Genomic DNA, 22,857 nt, shown 5'->3' with positions numbered 1-22,857 from the left:
TTAGGTTTTCCATTTAATTCTGATCTGTTTAAGCATTACTTCCTTTGCTGACAGCATTAACCTCTAGCATTACGCAGGTTCTGTGAAAACGTTTCAGCATGAGGAGTCAAAGTTACTGCAGGTTAAGTTAACTGACATTATTTTTTCTGTGCTGATTTTTTTTAGGGCTTTGAGGAAAATACTTTTTTATACCCATCCTTTTCAGTCTGCTCTGAAGTCATCAGGCCAGGATGGTTATTTATTTATTTATTTATTTATTTAAATTTTAGGAGAGTGCTTTGTACTGTTTGCATTAAAGTTTGCTAGGCTTGGGACTCAGACTGGGAGATAGAGAATTATAAGGGAGAGATCATTCACCAGCACAGCATGCATTAGTGTTTGTAGCTTCTTTTAAAACTTGCGGACACAGCCGAACTTTTGAAAAGTCAGCCAAGAGAATGGATGCAGAATCAGAAATGCAGTAAAATTTTGTGGAAGAAGTTGGAGTCTTCATCTTCACATGTACACTTTTTTTAATTAGAAAGCTTGTTTATTTTTTTTAATGTTATTTTAATGTAATTAATTTAGTTATGGCACTTGGTGCATTTAGTGGTAGAAAAGCAAGGGATTAGTAGGTTACATCTTTTAATGTGCTTTTATCTTCTTTATATGAAATCTGTTTTTTTTTCCTGGTCTTTTTTGGGTTTTCTTTAAAGACTAGATTATGTATACACACGGTAGGATGAGCACTCCCCTCCACTATTTTTATTGTTGGGACTGGGAATTTTTTAATTTTTTTAAAATTTTATTACTATTAAACTTCTTTGTAGGCCGTGGTGGTGCATGAGTTAGCGTTGATGCCTCACAGCAAGAGGTTCTCCCGTTCGATTTTCGGCTGGAGCGCTTTCTCTGTGGTCAAGTGACGTTAAAGACATGCATGTAGGTGCGTGCGTGAATGGGCATGCCTTCTTTGAAGGTTGGGCGTCGGGCTGGCAACTCGGCACCATAAAAATTCACTGCCAATTATTAGCGGACGGGAGTTCCGCTGTGGCAACCCCTAACCGGGAAAAGCCAAAAGACTTAAATTCCTTCTTTCCTTTTTTTTCTCACTGCAGTTCTGTTTTTGGGTGACAGTTCTTACTTTTAAATGGCAGTATTTATTTTAGATTTTGGGATCATTTGACCTGCAATATTGTAAGATGATTAGGATATTACTACTCAATTTTGGGAAGTGTAGGTATAAATGAAAACGGAAACTCACCTGTCAACAAATCAGTCCCATCCTAACAACCCCATTATTAATTTTCTCTTTATGCAGTCAGACAAACACACCACAAAAATCTACTCACATTTTCTCCTCGTTACAGGTCTCAACTGCATTTTAATCATATACATATGCGTACACATACACGTTTATATATATATATATATATATATATATATATATATACATATATATATATATATATATATATATATATATATATACATATACACATATATATATATATACATATACACATATATATATATATATACATATACACACATATATATATATATATATATATATATACACACACACACATATATATATACATATATATATATATATATATATATATATATACACACACACACATATATATATATATATACACACACATATATACATATATATATATATACACACACATATATATATATATATATATATATATATACACACACACACACACACACACACACACACACACACACACACACACACACACTGTACAGTACATCAAACACAAATGTGGATGCAGCACTACACACGTGATAAGAAACAGCCTTGGCACATGCAAAACGTAAAATAAAACATGACAAAAAAAACATGTTTTTTGCAGGAAGGCATGTTGCCCTGCACCCTCCACCCTAATGCTAATTATAAATACTAACTCTGAGACTGAGATCGCACAAAATCAGGGAAGGGGAAGATTCCCCAAGCACCAAAAATTGTGCAACCTCTCATACCCATTAACTAAAAGTAGATGGCTAAACACACTATCGACCAAAGCATTGGCATATATATATATATATATATATATATATATATATATATATGTATATTTTACATATATATGCCTTCTTTGCCATTGAACTAAAAATAAAATTTGCCTGTACACATATACTGCAAAATAATGCTGAATGTTCTATACATGTATGGAAAATCATATGTCATATGCACTACAGTATGTAACATGATGACTACCTGTTAAATTGCACATACATCAGTATTAGATGTTTTTTTACTGTTCTCATGCTAACCTCCTATTCAAATGTATGCAACATGGAGCTTTTCTCCTTGGGCATCAGCTGAAAAGGGTCTTTGCCCAGTCAGACATTACTGGTAACTGAAAGCAAATAAATAAAATAACTAAATTTTGTGTGTATATTTTATTATGCACACTATTTACATTTTAGTAAATAATGCAGTAGGATTTCCTGTTTCTTATTTTTTTCTGAAGTAACAGACAGTGGACCAAATTCAGAAAGGGCTGTTGCCAGTGGTAAGCTTTAATATGGATTGTGACTACTGGTGGCAGCTCTTTCCAGTAAGAAAGAGGACCACTGCGGTGATCCTACCAAGTCTGCAGGGCCACCATGGTGGGCCATCCATCTCCTCATCCTGAGTAAATGCTAATCAGGCATTCTGACTGAGTAGCCTGTCCTAATCAGCTGTAACCTTGGAAATGACTTTGGTAAGGCCATTTATGAAGCCAAGGTAATCAAGGAATCATTCAGCTGCACAAGTTAACTTGGCCAAATGTTTGCATTCATCTATTACTTTCAATGGGTGAAACCACATTACAGTTAAGCGCTGGGAAGTTTAGTGGACAGAGTGGAGCAGAAGGTTGTGAACAAGTATGTGCATGTAAATGGCTGCATATGTGCGTTTATGCAGACGAGCGAGTGGCTTCATGTGAAAGAGAAAAAGTGTGTGTGTGTGCGCGCACATGTGTATAGAGAGAGAGAGCGATTGGGTTAGTGCTTCTGTGAGTGTGATCAGGTGAAGAAAGCTGCGTGTTTGCATGTGTGGGGGACTGCCCATACCTGTAAACTCTCCTAGACGAATGAGCAAATATTACATTATGGGGAGAACATTAGATACCAGGGATATTTATGAAATATTACACTAAACATCATTTAAAAAGTTAATAAAACAGGTTTAGCAGCACAACAGATGGATAGGCAGGGGGGAAAGAATAGTTGTGTAAAATCTTACCATAACCATAAATTGTCTTTCTCTTCTATATGTTGCAGTATTCATAACATGAGGGAGTCTCTGCCACTGGCTGACTTGTATATCCGTCCAGTATACAAAAGTCTAAAGCTACTGTAGAGTATGTGCAACAAAGCATACAGATCTAGTCCTGCGTCGGTCATAAAGTGACATAGGGTATAAAGCAGATGCCAGCATGCACCAAGCCTCAGAAGTGAATGCCCAGGAAGAACACTGGTCTGAAAAGTGTGAGGAAACACACAACCAGTATACAAGCAAGCATCGGGGGAAGGCAGAGAGGAAAGAATACTGCAACATATAGAAAAGGACATCAACATGAGGGTGAATACCAAATCTCATGCAGAACAACAACTGGGCAGAGGGGCAATAGCACTCTCTACAAACCCCTGCAGAACAGCCCTCACAAAACCATCTCTAGACCTGGAAAAGCCATCCAACTTGTAGTCTTTTGTGGAAGTGTGTACAAAAGACCAGGTAGTTGCTATTAATATAGTGGTGTCTAGACCTTTGAAGAAAGCACCAGAAGAGGACACAGCTCTAGTGGAATGTGCCTTTACTGGGGAAGTAAGAATTTTTCCATGAGACACACAACAAAAGGAAATGGTTTGAGAAATCCAAGTGGAAACAGTCTGCTTGGAAACTGGCCTACCCAGGGCCCTAGCATGACAGGAAATAAAACTAAACACATTTCCTAACAGGTCTGGTTTCATCTAAATAAAATCAGAGTTGTCTATGCACATCCGAGGTGTGTAAATTCCTCTCAGGACGATTGTGGAGATGGGAAAAAGGTGGGCAGATTAATGGACTGAGTTACAACTCATTCAACAACTAGGGCATAAAGGAAGATTTTTAGTGCATAAGGAGATCCTATTCCTGTGGAAAACAGTAAAGGGGGAGGAGGCCATCAGTGCCTGAAGTTCTAAGAACCTTCTGGCCGAGGTGATGGCCACAAAAACTGTTTTCCAGGTGCAATGCTGAATGAAGGAGAAGGACTTGCTGGTTCAAATGGGGCCAGGTTAAGTTTTTCTAGAACAAAATTTAGATCAAGGAGGAAGAACTGGTTTCCTTGGTGGTCTGATATGAAGGATGCCTTTCAGGAAAACAAACTTCCAGCCTTGAAGCTAAGGCAGGAGTCATACGCAGACATGTAGAGATTGTGGAAAGATGAGCTTTTACTGAAGAGTATGATAATCCACTCTTCAATAATTCACACAGGTAGGACAGAACCACTGGAACATCCACCAGCAGTGGCTGTACATCCTTAGAAAGACCAGATGGAAAATCTATTCCATTTGGAAAATGTAGGATTTCCTAGTATTGTGTTTTCTGGCCTCCTGCAGAACTTGGAGCACGTCCTCAGAGAAAAGGTGTCTGAAAGGGATCAAAACCCTATTGTCCACAGAGTCAGCTGTAGAGTTAACATCTGTGGATGTACTGGAGATCCCTTGTCCTGTTTGAACAGATCCACTCTGTGAGGTAACTGTCTTTGCCAAAAGGGAATCACCAACAAGATTTTTGGTTGCTCCTGTTGGATCTTCAACAGGACTTTTTGGAGAAGCGGGAAGGGGGGAATGCATAGAGAAACATCCTTTTTCAAGAAAAGGATAGGGCGTCCACCTTCAATGCAAGAGGATTTGGAACTCTGGCACAAAACTTTGGATGTTGTCTGTTCATAGTGGAGGTGAAAAGATCTACCTGAGGTGTACCCCACTGATGGACAATGTCCAGAAACACATCCCTGTGTAACATCCATTCCTGGGATTGAGTCAAGGACCTGCTCAACATGTCTGCCACAAAATTTTTAGTGAAAGGAATGTAGACTGCTTGGAGGGTGACTTGACGCTAAGAGGTTAACTCCTAAGCTTGGACAGCCAGTCTGCACAGGAGATAAGAAGTGGTTCCTCCCTGCTTGTTGACATACCAAAGGACTGTGGTGTTATCTGTGAACCACTTTAGGGCACCTGGAGTAAGAAGACGTTAGAAAATTTGCAGAGGTAAAATAAGTGCTCTCATCTCTTTTATGTTTAGTGTTCCCTCTTTTGGGAGGGAGACCACAAATTCTGAACCTTCCAGGATGCCAGGGTTGCTCCCCATCCAAAGTCTGAAGCATCTGTGGGAAGGGGTGGCTGTATGGGCAGGCCTGGATTCAAGGTAACCTGCTGAATCCACCAGTTCAGTTTCTTTTTCAACCATGGAAGAAGGGGAAATAACTCCAATGGATGAGTGTGTTGCATCCATAATGGCCCAAGGTACCAATAGAATTTCCTCATGTGCAGCTTGGCTAGAGTTAGGATGGGGAATAGTGGAAGCCATAAAGCCCAAGAGGCAGAGAAACTCCCTGGCAGCCAGGGTCTGAAGAGGCATGAGGGCCTGGAAATAGGCATTGAGACAAAGAGAACCTTTTGGGGAGGTAAGGAAGCCAACATCCTCTCTGCTTAGATTCTGCATCTTAGGAAAACATGGTCTTGTGAAGGAACCAGGGTAGATTTTTGGTAGCTGATAGCAAATCCTTGACCCTCCAGCAGAGACACCATGAAGAGCAGATTCTTTTGAAGGGTGTCTGGGGAAAGAGCCTGGCGAAGAAGATTGTCCAGGTACAGGAAAATCTGAATACCCCTTAATCTGCAAAAGGCTAGGACAGAAGCTAAGCATTTTGTGAAGACCCCTGGAGCCAGACAATCCAAAAGGCAAGGCAGACTATTGAAAATGTGAGGAAGCAATAGCAAAATGAAGATACTTCCTGAACAGAGGACGAAGAGGAATGTGGAGGCAAGCATCCTTGAACCAGAGACACCATGTAGGCCTGTGGAAGAATGAGGGGAAGTAGAGTGTTCAAGGATAGCATGCGAAAGGTGGGAACCTTCAGGAAGGAGTTTTGGTGGGATAAGTCTAGGATCGGCCTCCAGGGGCCATCTTTCCTGGGGACCAGTAACATCCTGGAGTAAAAACCTTTCCCTATTTGGAAAGGTGGCACCTCCTGAATGGTATCCTGGGAAAGAAGACTAAAAATGACTTTGGGAAAGTAACCCAGCTGTTCTTTTGGGGGTTGTGGAATATCCCTGAAGGAAGGTGAAGTCTCCCACACCATGAAGTATCCTTGAAAGATAATGGAGAGGACCCAAGAGTCCTGGGTGATCGGCTTCCAAGCAGGAAGAGAAAGATCAAGATGGAAGGAAAGAGGAATCTGGCTGCAAGGAGGCAGGTAGTCACGGACTATCTGGCTTGCCCAGAAAGGGCTGCTTCTGAGCAGCAGGAGAAGATGTAGAAGAGCCTGGAAGCTATGAAATTAACTTACTGGCATCAGAGAAAAAGGCTAAAGAATATTTTGTCATATGGGTCTGGTAGTTTATGGCTCTAAATGCCAAAGCTGCTGATGTATAAACTTTCTTCCCCAACCTCTCCTTAGCTTTACTCTCTTTGTTTAAGGGGAGAAGGGAAATGGAGGGCAACACCTTAGAGGCCTTATCAGCAGACACAGAAAGTGTTGCCTCGGTCTGCAGAGGGACATTTAAACAAGAATTTGGAATCTTCTGGGACTTGTAAAACCTGTCTGGCCTTTTAGGGGCAGGAGGTTGGGAGTCAAGGCACTTAGAAGCTGCTGAAAAGGCATCTAAAAATGCTGCCAGCACAGATGGGATGGCAGATGGAGAAGGGGAATCCCATCTGCAGAAGGTCACAATACCTTTTTTGAATTTCTGACACCTGGGAGCAATTCCATTTAAATAACTCCCTCATTTTAACAATGGTTTCTCCAAAAGTTTGTTTGCGTCTTTCGGCTTTTCCCGGTTAGGGGTCGCCACAGCAGAACTCCGGTCCGCTAATGATTGGTAGTTGATTTTTACGTGCCGAGTTACCAGCCCTGACGCACAACCTTCAACGAAGGTACGCCCATTCACGCATGTCTCCACGCAGAAGATGCTCTAGCCGAAAACTGAACTGGACAGTGTCTTACTGTGAGACGACAACGCTACCGCAGCACCACCACCGCGATTAAAGTAATATCCCCAATATGTGCCATTTGAGTCTTCTTCTGGGGAAGTATATCCTAAGGGAGATGAAATATGGGTTGAGTATGCCAGTGAAACATCTCCAGATGAGTCACCTTCATCGGATGAAACCTCAAATGTATTCCTCATTTGTGGAGAAACAGGAGAAAAGGAGGGAGAAGGGACAGACAGCCTAGTGGATTGGAAGAGGAGCAGGTAAGTCAGGCCTAGCCTTCTTAATAACTGGCTTACCTGAAGGGTCCAATGTACCTTCCATATTGAGTGCTTAAGGCATTGGTTCTCTAGGTAAAAATGAAGGGTAGCTGATGACTGTGCAGGGTCTTGGGGGCATAGGCCTTGCAAACTGAACAAGAGGTATGGTCATGGTTAGGGCCTAGGCAAAAGAAACAAAGGTCGTGGGAATCTTTATGTGGAATATGTCTTCCACACTGACACATGCCCTTTCTAGCTAACATTTAACATCAACCACAACTATAGCACACAAAACAATAAGGAAAAAAAAAAAAACAATGGGGCACTTAACTGGATCGGAATAGTACAGATTTGTACCTACCATAAATGTAGATGTTCGAGTGTTCATCCTGCTGCAGTCATCACACTTGGGTTATCCTGTCGTCAGGCGGTCCCGCAGTCGGCTGGATTTCCAAAGTCTTGGTTCGACGTCGGTTGCTGTCGCCTCATCCCTGACGTTAGTGCGCCAGGGGGTACATATACTGCAAACGACGACATTATTTTCAGTTTTTCTTGCCCCAGATGTCAGGTGCCCCCAAAAAGGTGATCAAAATTAGTACCAAATGGTGTGAACACTGTACAAACACAAAATCTCTTCAGCTATAAGCAAATACATCAGTAAGGTATAGCAGAGATTTAGTCAAAAGATCAGAGGGGTTGGAGGGAGGGTAACCTGGACTGCAGCAGGGTGAACACTCGAACATCTACATTTATGGTAGGTACAAAACTGTACTATGTTCATCGTGTTACCCTGCTGCAGTCATCACACTTGGGTTGAGTCCCAAAGCTAAGGCAGGGTGGAGGTATCATAGAGGATTAGTGGAGGCAATGAGGCCCTACAGAATTGCAGTGGCGAAGCCTGCCCTGGACTTAGAATAAAGAGGTAGGTGATCGTGTTTGGTGAAGGTGTGTACTGAACTCCAAGTTGCAGCTTCTAAAATGTCCTTGGTAGGGACCCCTCTGAGAAAGGCTGTAGAGGTAGCTGTTGCCCTGGTAGAGTGGGATCTAATGGTAGTAGGAACTGGTTTCCCATGATGGGTATAACAGAACCGTATGCAATGGCCTATCCATTTAGAAATGGTTTGTTTGGATATAGCCCTCCCTTGAGAAGCTGTAGCATAGGATACAAAGAGCTGGTCAGTTTTTCTGAAAGCCTTAGTTTTGTCCAAGTAGTAACGAAGTTGCCTGTGGATGTCCAAGGAATGCAAGAGTCTCTCACCTTTGTTCTGTGATTTGGGAAAGAAGGTGGGTAGATGGATGGTTTGATTTAAAGCAACACTGGAAACCACCTTAGGCATGAAGGAAGGATTAGTTCGTAGAGAAACTCTGTCTTGATGGAAAATGAGGAAAGGTTCCACTGCCATTAGTGCCTGTAATTCTGAGACTCTCCTAGCAGAAGTTATTGTCAGGAGCAGAGCAGTCTTCCAAGATAGGAATTGAAGGTCTGCAGAGAAAGCTGGTTCAAAGGGAGGTAACGTTAGTTTTTCCAGAACAAAGTTGAGGTCCCATGTTGGTGTAGGAGCTCTTCTAGGTGGTCTAATGTTTTTTGCCCCTCTGAGGAACTGCTTTAGAAGAGGATGTGAAAATAAAGGTGGATTCGTGTCGTAGTGAGCTGAAATAGCTGAAGCATGGATTTTAATGGAGGAGAAGGAAAGTCCTTAGTGCAACATCTCTGCTAAATACTGCAGAATGTGAGGCATATGAGGCTGAGTTGTGTCTTGGCCTTTAGCTTGGTTCCAGGCAGAAAACTTTTTCCATTTGTCCGAGTTAGCCTTCCTGGTGCTTGGCCTCCTGGCTTCCAGAATAACATCCAGAACCGCTTGTGAAAGAGGGGCTGGTTGGATGTTTAAAAGATTCGCCATGCAGCCAGGTTTAAGGTTTTTAGCTGGCTGTGTAGAATCTGTTTGTTTTGCTGCGTGAGCAAATGAGGTATTTGAGGCAATATCCATGGTGGGCTGTGAGCCTTCAATAGAGGGTACCAGTGCTGGCGTGGCCAGTCTGCGGCTATGAGAATCAGTCCAAGTATCTCCTTTTTGACCTTCAAAAGAACCTTTGTGAGAAGAGGTAATGGAGGGAAGGCATATGCTGTCAGGTTTTTCCAAATGAAGGAGAGAGCGTCCACTTTCCAAGCTTGTTGGTGGAATGTCCTTGTACAAAATTTTGTCAGTTGGTAGTTTTGAGGACTGGCAAACAGGTCTATATTTGGTAGGCCCCATTTTTGAGTTATCATTGTAAATATTTGTGGGTCTAGCTTCCACTCGTGGGGATCTTTGATGTTTCTGCTTAGGTCGTCTGCCAATGTGTTTTTCTGTCCTGGCAGGAATTGAGCTTGTAACTGGACTTGGTAGGCCAGAGCTGAGTTCCATAAGATTATTGCTTGCCTGCAAAGAGTGTAGGAATGTGTGCCCCCTTGTTTGTTTATGTACCACATTACTGTGGTGTTGTCCGTCTTTATTGCAAGTTGTCCTGGATGTAGAAGATCCTTGAAGGCTGTCAGAGCTTTTTGTATAGCTAGCATCTCTTTTTGATTTATGTGCAGTTTTCTTTGTTCTGCAGTCCATAGGCCTTGAATGCATTGCCCTGCCATGTGTGCCCCCCAGGCATAGTCTGAGGCGTCTGTTGTGATAGTTTGCCTGGTTGGGGGCAAGGTGAAAGGCTGACCCTTGAAGTGACATGCCGGTGTCCACCATAGAAATTCCTGTTGAAGGCAGGGAATGAGAGATATCACTGTGTCCAAGCTGTGGCTGTGTTGAGACCATACACTTTTTAGGTACCACTGTAATTTCCTCATATGCAGTTTTGCAAATGGTATTATCAGAATGCAAGATGCCATGAAGCCCAAAGCCTGCAGAAAGTTAACTGGGTCTTTGTTGCCATTGTCTTGAAATATTGAGTCAGTTGTAGTTGTTTGTCTGGTGTAAGATAAGCCTTCTGGGCCGTTGTGTCCAAGCTGGCACCCAGGAGTGTCATTTTTTGTGAGGGTACTAGTCTTGACTTCTTTTTGTTTACTGTGTACCTCAGACAATTTAGTAGATGCTTCACAAAAGCCAGATGATGTAAGAGAATGTCTTTTCTTTCTGCTTGGATGAGGCAGTCATCCAGGTATGGATATATTTCAATTCCTCTTTGTCTGCAGTATGCAATTACTGGTGCCAGGCATTTTGTGAAAACTCTGGGCACAGTAGATAAGCCACAGGGCAGTGCAGAGAATTGGTAATGGGTTGAACCTGCAATGAAACGGAGGTATCTTCTGCAACTTTGTCCGATAGGGACATGCAGGTATGCCTCCTTGAGGTCCAACGTTACCAGCCATGCTTCCTTGCCCAACATGGGAAGTAGCTGCTGTAGTGTTAGCATCTTGAATTTTGGGACTTGTAGGTAAGTGTTTAGAATTGAAAGATCCAGAATTGGTCTCCAAGCATTGTCCTTTCTGGGTACTAGAAAGAGCCTTGAGTAAAATCTTTGGCCTTGCTCTTGAATCGGTACCCGTTGAATGGCTCTGAGCCTCTGCCCTTTAATTTAGTGGCAGGTTTGGCATTCCTCTTTTCATTGGCAAGGTGTGAAAGTGGAATCTGTATCCTCGTAAAATTATGTCTAGGACCCATTTGTCCTTTGTGACCATGTGCCAGTTGTCTGCAAAAAGTGCTAGTTTTCCCCCCAAGGGGGCTAACAAAAAAGCTTCGTTTGACCAGTTGAGGTGCAAGTCATTGAGTTTGCCTTCTGGTGGGTTGAGACCTGTCTTCTCCTCCTTTCTGGGTTGGAGTGCCCCATTGGCGAGGTTTATACTGGGCTTGTGGTTGTCCTCTGCCCCTTGGGCACCTGTATTTACCCCTCTGAGATCTGTCAGTGGCTGGAAAGGACCAATTTTTTTGTTGGCCAGTTTCTGCTGAAGCGAGGGGGTTGTACCTGTAGGAAATCTTTGACTGTCTGCATTGATTTCGCCTTATCTTCCATTTTCTTTAGCACTTCTTCTGTTTTAACTCCAAAAAGAACATCCTGCTGTAAGGGTGCATCCAGTAGTTTTGCTTTGACATGATCAGGTAGACTTTGTTCCTTTAACCAGGCATGCCTACGTATAACTGATCCAGTGACAGCTGCTCTGCAGGAGGCCTCCAAAGAATCAAACCCACTTTGTAAGGTATGTTTGCCCACCTGCTTGGTGGCGTGCAACAAATCCTATACTTCTTTCAATTCAGATTGTTGGGGAAGGAAGGTTATCTTTTGTTTTAACTGAGAGATTAGAAACTGCTGATACTTGAGCATATGAAATTGACAATTTAGTGCTCTCCTAGCTAATGTGGCTGAGGTGTAAACCTTTTTCCCCCACCTGTCTAGTGCTCTTGAGTCCCTCTCAGAAGGTACTGGGTTTTTAGCCATGGAAACCTTAGCCCCCCTTGGGACCCTGGGAGATAGTCTCTGGGTCAGCTACTGGGCTTTTGTAAAGAAATTTGTGGGAATCAGGTACTCTGTAGTATCTGTCAGGCTTAGCCGGAGCAGGAGGTAGAGAGCCTGGGTTGAAACTGGATTCTAAATAGACATCATCCACAATATCCAAAACAGGTGGGATGGCTAGAGGTCTGTGTTAGGGGAGTAAAAGAAACTCTCTGAGCCTTTTCTTGGAATCAGAGAAATCCTGACCTTCCCAGTGGAAATGTTCCCTCATAGTGTGTAAAGTTTCCCCAAAAGAGTAGTCTTCAGGAGGGGAAGCTGAGGGAATAGAGTCCTCAGCATCAGAATCTTCATAAGGAGAGTAGGAATAGTCTTGGTCTTCAGAGGAATCTGAAGAAATAGAAAGTTGCTCAGAAGAAGCAGAATCTTCCTCTTGTCTAGGCCTTTTGTCAGGAGGAGGCTGTGAACCCCTGATAAGAGAAATCAAATCTTCAGTCATTTTGAGCATCTGTTTCTTAGGCATAGGGCCTTGGACAGGACACTGAAGTGTAGTCTTTTTAGCTTTAGAAGGAGTCTTAGACTTAGAAAACGTTTTGACAGAGTCATTGGTCTGAAAACACCCTCAGAAACCGATGGCGTTTCCGAAGCACCGACATCCTTAGAAGGTATGTCGTCGGAAGGGCCTGAAGTAAAAGGCTGCATCGGCCTAGTACATTCCGTCAAAATATCCGTAGCGGCCTCAGGTTCCAGGACTGCGGTAGTCAGGGGCTACATCGGAGCCTCACTGATAACCGGAGGACCGGAGACTGGATCAACCGAGGCCTCGGAATCGGGTTTAGGCCTTGGCTGTCGGTCCTTGTCCCTGCGTTTTTGTGTACGCCGGTAGTCGGTAGCTCCGACGGCATGTTATAGTTAAATTTTCTACCAAAAAAGTGTCGTGCGAAATCAAATCGCCTTTTAATAGTACGCTTATTAAACCTAGCACAAAAACGACAAGAAGTGACGTCGTGATCAGGGCCTATGCAAGGTATGCAATAAGAATGAAAATCCTTAGGAGGTATTTGCTTCCACAAGAAATACAATTGTTAACTTTTTCTGACATCGGTCTGAGGCAAGAAAAGTTTCCCCAATGGGGTACTTAGCTTTATAGAAGACTTCGGTCTGAAATTCGAATTCGACAATCTCAGGAGTCGGCCGACTGGCACTTGAGAACTGCTTCTGCTTCGGGCACCGCACAGCAAGAAAGACTGGGGATAATGACGTCGGTTGCAGTATATGTACCCCTGGCACACTGACGTCAGGGATGAGGCGACAGCAACCGATGTCGGACCAAGACTTTGGAAATCCGGCCGACTGCGGGACCGCCTGACGACAGGATAACCCAAGTGTGATGACTGCAGCAGGGTAACACGATGAACATCCACAACTTCACTTACAAGCAACAACCAGAGAAGAGGATATGACTGGCAGCAGAAAAGTTCTGAGGCTTGAAGCATTGCTGATGTTTGCTTTATACTCCAACTCCACTTTTCGACCGACGCAGGACTAGATGTGTGCGACGTCGCACATAGTCTGCAGTAGCTTTAGACTTTTATATACTGGCTGGATGTACAAGTCAGCCAGCAGTAGACTCCCTCATGTGATGCATACTGCAACATACGAACAGAAGGACATCACTAGATACCACAGATTTAAAAGCACAAGTAAACAAGCTTTGCACTTAGGACCTTCAGCACACAAAGCAATTTGCCAATACAGAGCTTTAGTCTACTGCACTACCACTAGACAACTAGGACACCTTAAATTTTACCTCTGTCAGTGAAAACATTATATTAATACTGGGGGGGGGGGGGGGGGGGGGCTTTAAACCCTGCACTGCTGGCAAAGAAAACCGGTCCTTGACAACTCAAAGCTTTAGTCCTTTCACTAACTGGCAGAGCTTGCATTGGGCTGTATACTGTAAAGTGCAGACAGTATAAAAACTCCTGGCTAATTGCAATTGTCCATGACATACAAGAAACAGAACAAAACTCAGAGACAGATGTGAAGGAAGCTGGGTTATCCAATGGGAGGGAACCATACAGCTAAACTGTGACGTTGAAGACTTTGGTTCTAATCCAGATGGAACACTAGATGACACCAGGGATGTTTAAATATAGCTTTGAGTCACTTAAAAGTTTAACTCTGAAACCCAGTAAAGCACTTCGTGCATCAGGCAGAATCAAAGTGCCCCTTGGTGGAACGGCTTTAAAAACTGTAAGATACTTTGTTCTGCCACACTTTTTATTTTTTCTCCCCTCATTTTTCAGGTACAGTCACAGAGCTCCATCCTCTACATATCTGTTTCCATCATCAACTCTCATTCTGTTAGAAGTCAAGTTTGTTTTCCTAGCTTCATCTTCCTCCTCCTCATCATATAGGCACTAGCCCCAAACAGGCATACATGCAAAGGGTTCTGCACAAGAATTCCTAGCCCTGTCACAGATGAAAGTATACAGTGGAAAATGCTGCTCTCTCTCTTCGGTAGTGCCACAAAACTAATTTACAACTACTTTTTATTTAAGAGTGCCATTAAATATCCCAAATCTTATGTATGTATGTAACTTTTTATTTCTGCGTGGCTGTATTTCATGCTGCAACACTTCTTCAGAGATATTTCGTCTTTGTCACACTGGTAAGCATCACTTACCTATGGTTGGGATGGGCTGCATGAACTCATCTTGTTTCAGCTTAAACAGGATTGTAGTTTTTCCAGCACCATCCAGCCCCAGGGTAACAACACGGATCTCCATCTTTGGACCAATGTGAACACGATTGTCCTAAGTTGGTACAAAAAATAACATACGCAATAACAGGTCTATGTATACTGACTTATTACATGACATGATACAGTTATCAAACAAAATGTACTATACACAAACACATGGGAAATTTCTGACTGGTAGCAACACAGCATCAACTAAAGCAAGCTTTGTAATTTTAATAATGGAATTAACAAACTGAAAAACTGAATAGAGAAAGGATCACTACCACCACTTGTAATACTCGATTGATCTAATACAATACCATATTTTTCAGATGCATTAGGCAAGTGGGGGTTGAATTTAATATCTGTGGTGCTGCGGTATCATTGTCGCCTCACACCAAGATGTTGTCCGTTCGATTCTCAGCTAGAGCGTCTTCTGTGTGGAGGCATGCGTGAATGGGCGTGCCTTCGTTGAAGGTTGTGCGTCAGGGCTGGTAACTCGGCACGTAAAAATCCACTACCAAACATTAGCGGACCAGAGTTCTGCTGTGGCGACCCCTAATAGGGATAAGCCGAAAGACACAACAACACTTTTTCAGATAAAGTACATTTTTCCAGTACAGAAGTGAAGTTGCCAAAGTTTATAACCATAAAAATGAAATTAGCACCAATTTTGCTAAATTTATCTACGTGGCTTCCCAATTAATCTATTTTTGAGAAAATGCTTAGGTCATACCTACAGTGCTAATGTATCAGCTGCAGTAGTGGCAACATCTACCTCCTATTGTTAAGTACCCACTTTATGCTTGGGGTTATATAGAGGTAAGGAGCACCCAGCTACATACAGTCTTCTCATTCCATAGGCCAAAGGAAGCACTCCTGAATAGAACCAAAAAGAATCCTAAATCAACAACTAACTTCCTGGAATAAAGGAATACAAAACAAATAAAAATGAATGAATGAGACAGAAAAGTAAGACATTCGACAAAAGAAAATTTACAGAGTCACTGTCACAGACAGGCCTGTACAGCAATAGACTTTCTGATATCAGAGCCATTTCGCTCTCATGCCTTTGGTACTGACACAAAGTTCCATCATTTGAATCCTTGCTCAGAAACATTAACAGCTGATATGAATTCCTGAAAAGTCATAATAGACTGTGTTGTGAAATAACTAGCATTAGTGAGAGAACTGTGAGTTGCTGCAGGACCTTACCCTAATTTATTTAACTTCTACTGCTTTTTTTACTGTTTGTACTTTATTTGGTTTGGGGGCCTTAGTCTTGTAGTACAACTTAAAATTGTGACAGAATTGAGGCTCAGATCCTGGAGCAATTCATAATTCTCTCAATACTGTGAGTTATACTACAAGACAAAGGTCCCAGACCAAATACAATGCAAGTAGAAAATACAGTAGAATGTAATACAGGATGCCCAGATCCTGCAGCAATTCACATTTACTACATTTCTGCTTGCATTTTATTTGGTCTGGGACCTTTGTGTTGTAGTACAACTATGACCTGCGATAATCGTACCATGTACTTAAACGTTCTGGAGTCATTCACAATTCAGTCCAACACAATATTCATGTGTGATTTCAACTATCCCATCATAAACTGGGATATATACACAACCACCAACATGCAGGCTCAAAGATTCCTGGGGTTTTGTTAATGCAAACACCCTGTAACAGCTACTCTGCACACCATGTGAGGGTGGAAACATCCTGAATCTAGTACTCACAAATATGAAGTAATATTGTACCCCCTTCCCTTGTGTAATGTCCTCACTGGTCAAATGAGATCACAAAGCGGTAACCATTCAAATAAATATAAAGGCTGATCACCCAGCAAACCTCAGAACCTTTAAGAACTTTTCCAAGGCTAACAACTTTCTATTAAGCAATGGCATAGTAAAATTCCAAGCCCACTCAAACTCAGACAACACAGTGGCTTATGCGGAAATGTTTATGGAAACCCTTTACAAGCGTGTAAATAACTATATAGAAACAGCAGTATCAAACCAAAATAAACTTAGGACAAACTCCCAAAATAAGGCCACCTGGTGGACCCCCAATAAAAATAGGTTGAACAATAACAGCAAGAAAATCCTCTCCAGAAAAAGGAAGGGCTCTGCCCAAAAGACAAAAAGCTACCTCATCTGTCTTAACAAGCAACTCAGGGGACTAATCAAGTCCACCAAAGCCAACTTTGACGCAAAAATAGCCTTCCAGGCTAAGGATAACTATAAGGCATTTTTCAGTTGTGTGCGCAACTTTAAAAGGAACAACCAACAGTGTGCTGAAAGTACAGTTGTGTACACTTACCATAAATGTAGATGTTCGAGTGTATTCACTGTTGCAGTCATTACATTTGGGTAATCTGCTGGCAGGTTGCCCTCAGTCTGCCTTACTAACAGTCTTGGGTCCTGCGTCAGTTGCTGTCCCTTCTTCCATGACGTCAGGTCATCAGGGATATAAAACATGCAGCCGACATCATCACCTTAGTTTTTCTTGCCCCAGATGTCAGGTGCCCCCAGAATGGGGAGCAAATAAAATTTTAACACACAAAAATATACCTCCAACCAAAAGCAAATACCATGCTTAAAAGCCTTTTTGGTTTAACAGAAAGTAGAGGTATAGTCAGAGAAAAACAGGGGGCTGAAGGGAGGGTAACCAAGACTGCAACAGTGAATACACTCGAACATCTACATTTATGGTAAGCGTACACAACTGTACTATGTTCTTCGTGTTTCACTGTTGCAGTCATTACATTTGGGTAGATTCCCAAAGCTATGGTTGGGAGGATGGATTTATGCAGCATTAGGACCAGCTTATAAGGCCCTGCAAGACGGCAGTCGCAAAGCCAGCTCTGGATTTTGAGAAAATTGGTAAATAATATGTGGCGAAAGTATGAACTGAACTCCAGGTAGCAGCTTCTAGAATATCCCTGGTAGGAAAACCTCTGAGAAAGGCTGCAGAAGTAGATGCAGTCCTGGTGGAATGAGATCTGATCCCCTGGGGGATAGGTTTTCCGTGGTGCTTATAGCAGAAATGAATGCAATGGCTTATCCATTTAGAAATGGTTTGTTTTGAAATAGCCTTTCCCTCTGCCCCTGCAGCAAATGCTACCAGCAGTTGTTCAGATTTTCTTCGAGTTTTAGTCCTGTCCAAGTAGAATCTAAGTTCTCTATGCACATCCGGTGAATGCAGAATCCATTCCCCTTTGTTCTATGGATTGGGAAAGAAAGTTGGCAAATGAATGGACTGATTAAGAGCCACACTGGATACCACCTTGGGCATGAAGGATGGACTGGTCCCGAGCGACACCTTCTCCGCATGAAAGATGATGAAAGGCTCCACAGCCATAAGGGCCTATAACTTGGATATCCTTCTAGCTGGAGTGATTGCTAGAAGGTAGGTGGTTTTCCAAGAAAGAAATTTTAAGTCTGCAGTAGCAGCTGGCTCGAAAGGAGGTAGAGTGAGTTTCTCCAATACAAAGTTAAGGTCCCAGGCAGGGGTTTGAGCTCTCCTGGGTGGTCTCAAGTGTTTTGCCCCTCTGAGGTACTGCTTGAGCAGAGGATGAGAGAAGAGGGGAGGATCTGAGTTATAATGAGCTGAAATGGCTGAAGTGTGGATTTTAATGGAGGAAAAAGACAGGCCCCTGTGAAGCATCTCAGTTAGGTATTGTAAAATCTGCGGTAAATTGGGCGCTGCTGTGCTCATTCCTTGAGATCGATTTCAAGCACAGAATCTTTTCCATTTGTCAGCATAAGATTTTCTAGTACTAGGTCTTCTCGTCTCCAAGATGACATCCATTACAGGTTTGCTGAGGGATGCTAAGGGTGAATTTAAGAGATTAGCCAAGCTGCAAGGTTCAATGTTGGAAGCTGAGGGTTCAGAATCTGGTTCTCCTACTGAGACAGTAAAGAAGGTGTCTGAGGCAAGTGCCAAGGAGATATTTGTGACACTGCGCAGGAGCGGGTACCAGTGGTGGTGTGGCCAGTCTGGAGCAATTAATCATTCTTGGTTTGTCCTGTGACTTTTAACAGAACTTTGCAGAGTAGAGGCAGAGGGGGAAAGGTGTAGACTGATAGGATTTTTCCAGCTGAAGGATAGAGCATCCACTTTCCAGGCTTTTTTGTGGGGAGTCCTTGTGCAAAATTTGCCCAACTTGTAGTTCCAGAGGGAGGCAAATAGATCTATGTCTGGGCTCCTCCATCCGCTTGTCAACATGTTGAAAATCCATGTTTCCAGTCTCCACTCGTGTGGGTCCATGAGATTTCTGCTTAGTCCGTCTGCCAGTGTATTCAATTTTCCTGGCAGGAATTGAGCTTGTAGGTGCACTTGGTAGCTCAAGGCCGTGTTCCACAATGCCATGGCTAGTCTGCAGAGGGGGTAGGAACATGTACCCCCCTGCTTTTTTTATGTAACACATAACCGTATTGTTGTCCATCTTTACCATTAGTTTTCCTGGAAGAATGTAGTCGAAGGCTTTCAGAGCATTCTGTACAGCTACCATTTCTTTTTGATTGATATGTTCCCAAAAGTTCCTCACCAAAAGGATAAAGGGACTCCAAAATCTGTCATATGCTGCCAGATTGAAGAAACTCCAGCTCTATTCAGTCGCATACCGTCTGCTCAGAGGTGACATGTGCCTGACATACAAGGCCATGTCCAACCCGGAATTAATGGACATGCTCCACCTCAAAAAATCCAAATCCAACAAAACCACTAGAGCAAGCGACTTAAACCTTAGCACGGATATAAATAGGACGTGCTGGAGGGATAGATTTATCACTCAGAGACTCCCTATGCTGTAGAATAAAATCCCGGTCCATGTGAGGCAGAGCACCTCGCTGGCTCTGTTCAAGAGAAATCTTGACCTGTGGATGGGAGATCGTAGGTTTACCCCGGGAATCATCTCTGTGTCACTGCTGGACAGAGGCACAACAAACTAATGGACACAGTATTTTTTCATATAAGGGGTGGCGTAAGCCACAAAACTTTGGGCTAGGCTTACAAATGCCTTAGGGCAGATAGCCTAGTATAAACCTATGAACCTATGTAGGTGCATTTGATTTGGGTTCCATTTGCCCTGAATGCACTTCCCTGCCAGGTGAGCCACCCATGCATAGTCTGATGCATCTGTAGTTAGGGTTTGGGCGGCAGGGGTTAGTGTGAATGGCAGTCCCTTGTTTTGGTGGCATGCCTCTGCCCAGCATAAGAACTCCAGGTGTAGGCAAGGTATGATAGTAATCATTGTTTCCAGGCTGTGACAATGTTGACTCCAAAGACTTTTTAAGTACCACTGTAGTTTCCTCATATGCAGTCTTGCATATGGAATTAGAAGAATGCAGGAGGCCATGAACCCCAAGGCTTGCACAGCATTTGTCTTGCAGATTGCAGGGTTTTGTGGCCATTTGTTTGAAGTAAGTTACCAAATGAATTTACTTCTCTGGCGTGAGGAAAGCCATATGGGCAGGTATATTCAACCTTACGCCCAGGAATGTAATCTGTTGAGAGGGTACCAGTTGTGATTTCTTTTCGTTTATGGTGTACCCCAAACAAGTTGGAACCTTTTTTACAAACGCTAGATGTTTTAGAAGAATGCCCTGGTTTTCTGCCTGAATTAGACAATTGTCCAGGTATGGATATATTTGCATATTTCTTTGCCTGCAAAATGCAATTACTGGAGCCAGGCACTTAATACCCTGGAGCACAGTAGACAAGCCAAAGGGCAGTGCAGAGAACTCATAATGCAATAACCTGCTGTGAAGTGTAGGTATCTTCTGCAAGATTCCCTAATTGGGATGTGCAAGTATGCTTATTTTAAATCTAGAGTTGCCAACCAGGCGTCTTTGCCTAGCATATGAAGTAACTGGTGAAGAGTCAGCATCTTGAATTTTGAAATGTTCAGAAAGGTGTTAAAGGTCTAGAAATGGAAGCCATGATTTGTCTTTTCTGGGTGCCAGGAAAAGCCTGGAATAGAAACCTTTTCCCTTTTCCTGATCTGGCACCGGTTGAATAACCCCCATGTTTAAGAGGGAAGGTACTTGTTTTTGAGCCTCTGCCCACTGATTTGGGGGCAGGTCTGGCCACCCGTTTGGTGCTGGCAATGCGTGGAAATGAACTCTGTATCCCTGGGACACTATATTTAAAACCCATTTGTCCTGGGTTATGAGTTCCTAGTTTTCTGCATGAAGAGCAATCTTTCCCCCCAAAGGGGTGGCTAAAAGGTAAGTGCTTGGTAATTTTAAAGGAAATTCATTGAGACTGTTTACCATGGGGGGGTGTCTTGTTATTTCCAGATTTGGAAGTGGAGGCCCCCCAATGCTTAGGTCTGAGAGTCCCCTGGGAACTGAAACCTGGTGCTTTTGGAGTGTCTGGATTTGGCTCGAGAGGATCTGGAAAGAGCTGGAAAGGACCAATTCTTAGTGGGCCAGTGCCTACTAAATCTTGAAGGTTGCACTTGTAAGAAATCTTTTACAGTTTGCATAGATTTAGCTTTATCTTCCATCTTTTTTAAAACTTCTTCAGCCTTACTGCCAAACAGGCAGTCCTGACTTAAAGGAGCATCCAACAATTTTGCTTTAACATGATCAGGCAGAGATTGCTTCTTAAGCCAAGCATGCCTTCTAAGCACAGACCCAGTAACAGCAGCCTTGCAAGAGGCCTCTAAAGAATCAAAACCACATTGCAAAGTATGTTTTCCAACTTGTTCAGCAGAATGCAATACATCCTGTAAATCTATTTTCCACACAGTCCAAAATCAACATCATTTTCTGTTTACGCAGTACAGTAATATGCTGTTGATATTTTAACATATGAAATTGGCAGTTTAAAGCCCTGATTGCTAAAGTTGCAGAAGTATAAACCTTTTTATCCCATCTATCCGTCTCTATCAGAAGAGGTAGGATTTTTAGAAGTAGAAGCTTTAATGCCCTTAGGCCTTTGAAAAATGGTTTCAGGATCTGCAACAGCATTTTTGAAAAGGAACTTGTGGGACTCTGGAACCCTGTAGTATCTGTCAGGTTTACTAGGAGCCGGAGACAGGGAATCAGGGGCCATACTGGATTCCAAAAACACATCATCAACAATGTCTAGTACAGGAGGTATAGCCAAAGGCCTATGCTGAGGTAAAAGAAGAAAATCTGTAAGCCTCTTTTTTTAATCAGAGAATTCCTGACTATCCCAGTGGAAATGTTCCCTTAAAGTATGTAAAGTTTCACCAAAAGAAAAATCCTCGGGGGGGGGGGGGGGGCAGGGGGAATGGAATCCTCTGCATCAGAATCCTCATAAGTAGGTATGGACAAATCCAGGTCATTAGAAGAGTCAGAAGAAACAGAGCCCTGATCAGAAGATTCATAGTAAAGCTCAGGCCTAGGCCTCTTAGAAGAGGGGGGAGGGTTGACTACCCCTGATTAGAGTAATTAGATCTTCAGCCATTTTGATAATTTGTTTTTTAGGCATAGGGGCCCTGAACATGTGGCCTGGGCATTGTTTTTTTTCGACATAGATCGAGATTTAGGCCTTAGTATTGAAGGTGGAGTTTATTTAATATGCAAGTCTGTAGGCCTGAATACACCCTCAGAAGCTGATGCCTGCACAGCGGCTCTGGACCCATCCAAGGTAGAGACATCAGCAGGTTCCATAGGTAAAGTATCTCGTGGCATACTGGACTCCGAATGTGTCTCAGTAGAGGCCTGGGAGTCAGAAGTAGTGGGTATCAGGGGCTGCGAAAGCACCTCACTGAGTACTGGCGACTGACTTAGGAGAAGCGTCGGCGGCAGTTTTGGACCCTGACGGCCTGTCTCTGTCTTTATCTTTGCGTTTTTTCGAAATCCTTGCAGTCGGATGGTTAACAGACATCATTTCTGGATAATTAAACTGAGAACCGAAATATTTAGAGGCAAACATGTAGAGTGCTGATTAAATACAGCACAAAACCGACAGCAAGGTATGTCGTGGTCAGGGCCTAGGCAAGGAATACAGTACAGATGGAAATCTTTATGAGGTATTTGCTTTCCACAAGTAATGCAATTATTAACTTTTACTGACATCGGTAAGGAGCAAGAAAAAGTTTCCCAACGGGGTACTTAGCTTTAAGTTTAAGACTTCGCTTCTGAAACTCAAAAATGAAAATTTCAGGAGTCGGCCTACCAGCACTTGCGAACTGCTTCTGCTTTGGGCACCGCACGGCAAGACAGACTGAGGTAATG

The 22,857-nt window shown here is 42.9% G+C and overlaps 1 protein-coding gene across 2 annotated transcripts in view; it reads right to left on the bottom strand.

The window, feature by feature from the left end:
- The window catches only part of TRIM23 (tripartite motif containing 23), a 759,378-nt gene that overhangs the window by 361,669 nt on the left and 374,852 nt on the right, over positions 1–22,857 (bottom strand). For both annotated transcript variants that reach the window (XM_044063360.1, XM_044063361.1), the window contains exon 8: positions 14,582–14,711. In XM_044063360.1, coding sequence (XP_043919295.1) covers positions 14,582–14,711 — 130 coding nt within the window. The remainder of the gene's footprint in view (positions 1–14,581; positions 14,712–22,857) is intronic.

The sequence above is a fragment of the Protopterus annectens genome, chromosome 2.part1 (genome assembly GCF_019279795.1).
Source record: "Protopterus annectens isolate FY-2018-M chromosome 2.part1, PAN1.0, whole genome shotgun sequence".
In the NCBI taxonomy this organism is placed as follows: Eukaryota; Metazoa; Chordata; order Ceratodontiformes; family Protopteridae; genus Protopterus; species Protopterus annectens.
This window is presented reverse-complemented; position numbering and strand designations above follow the sequence as displayed.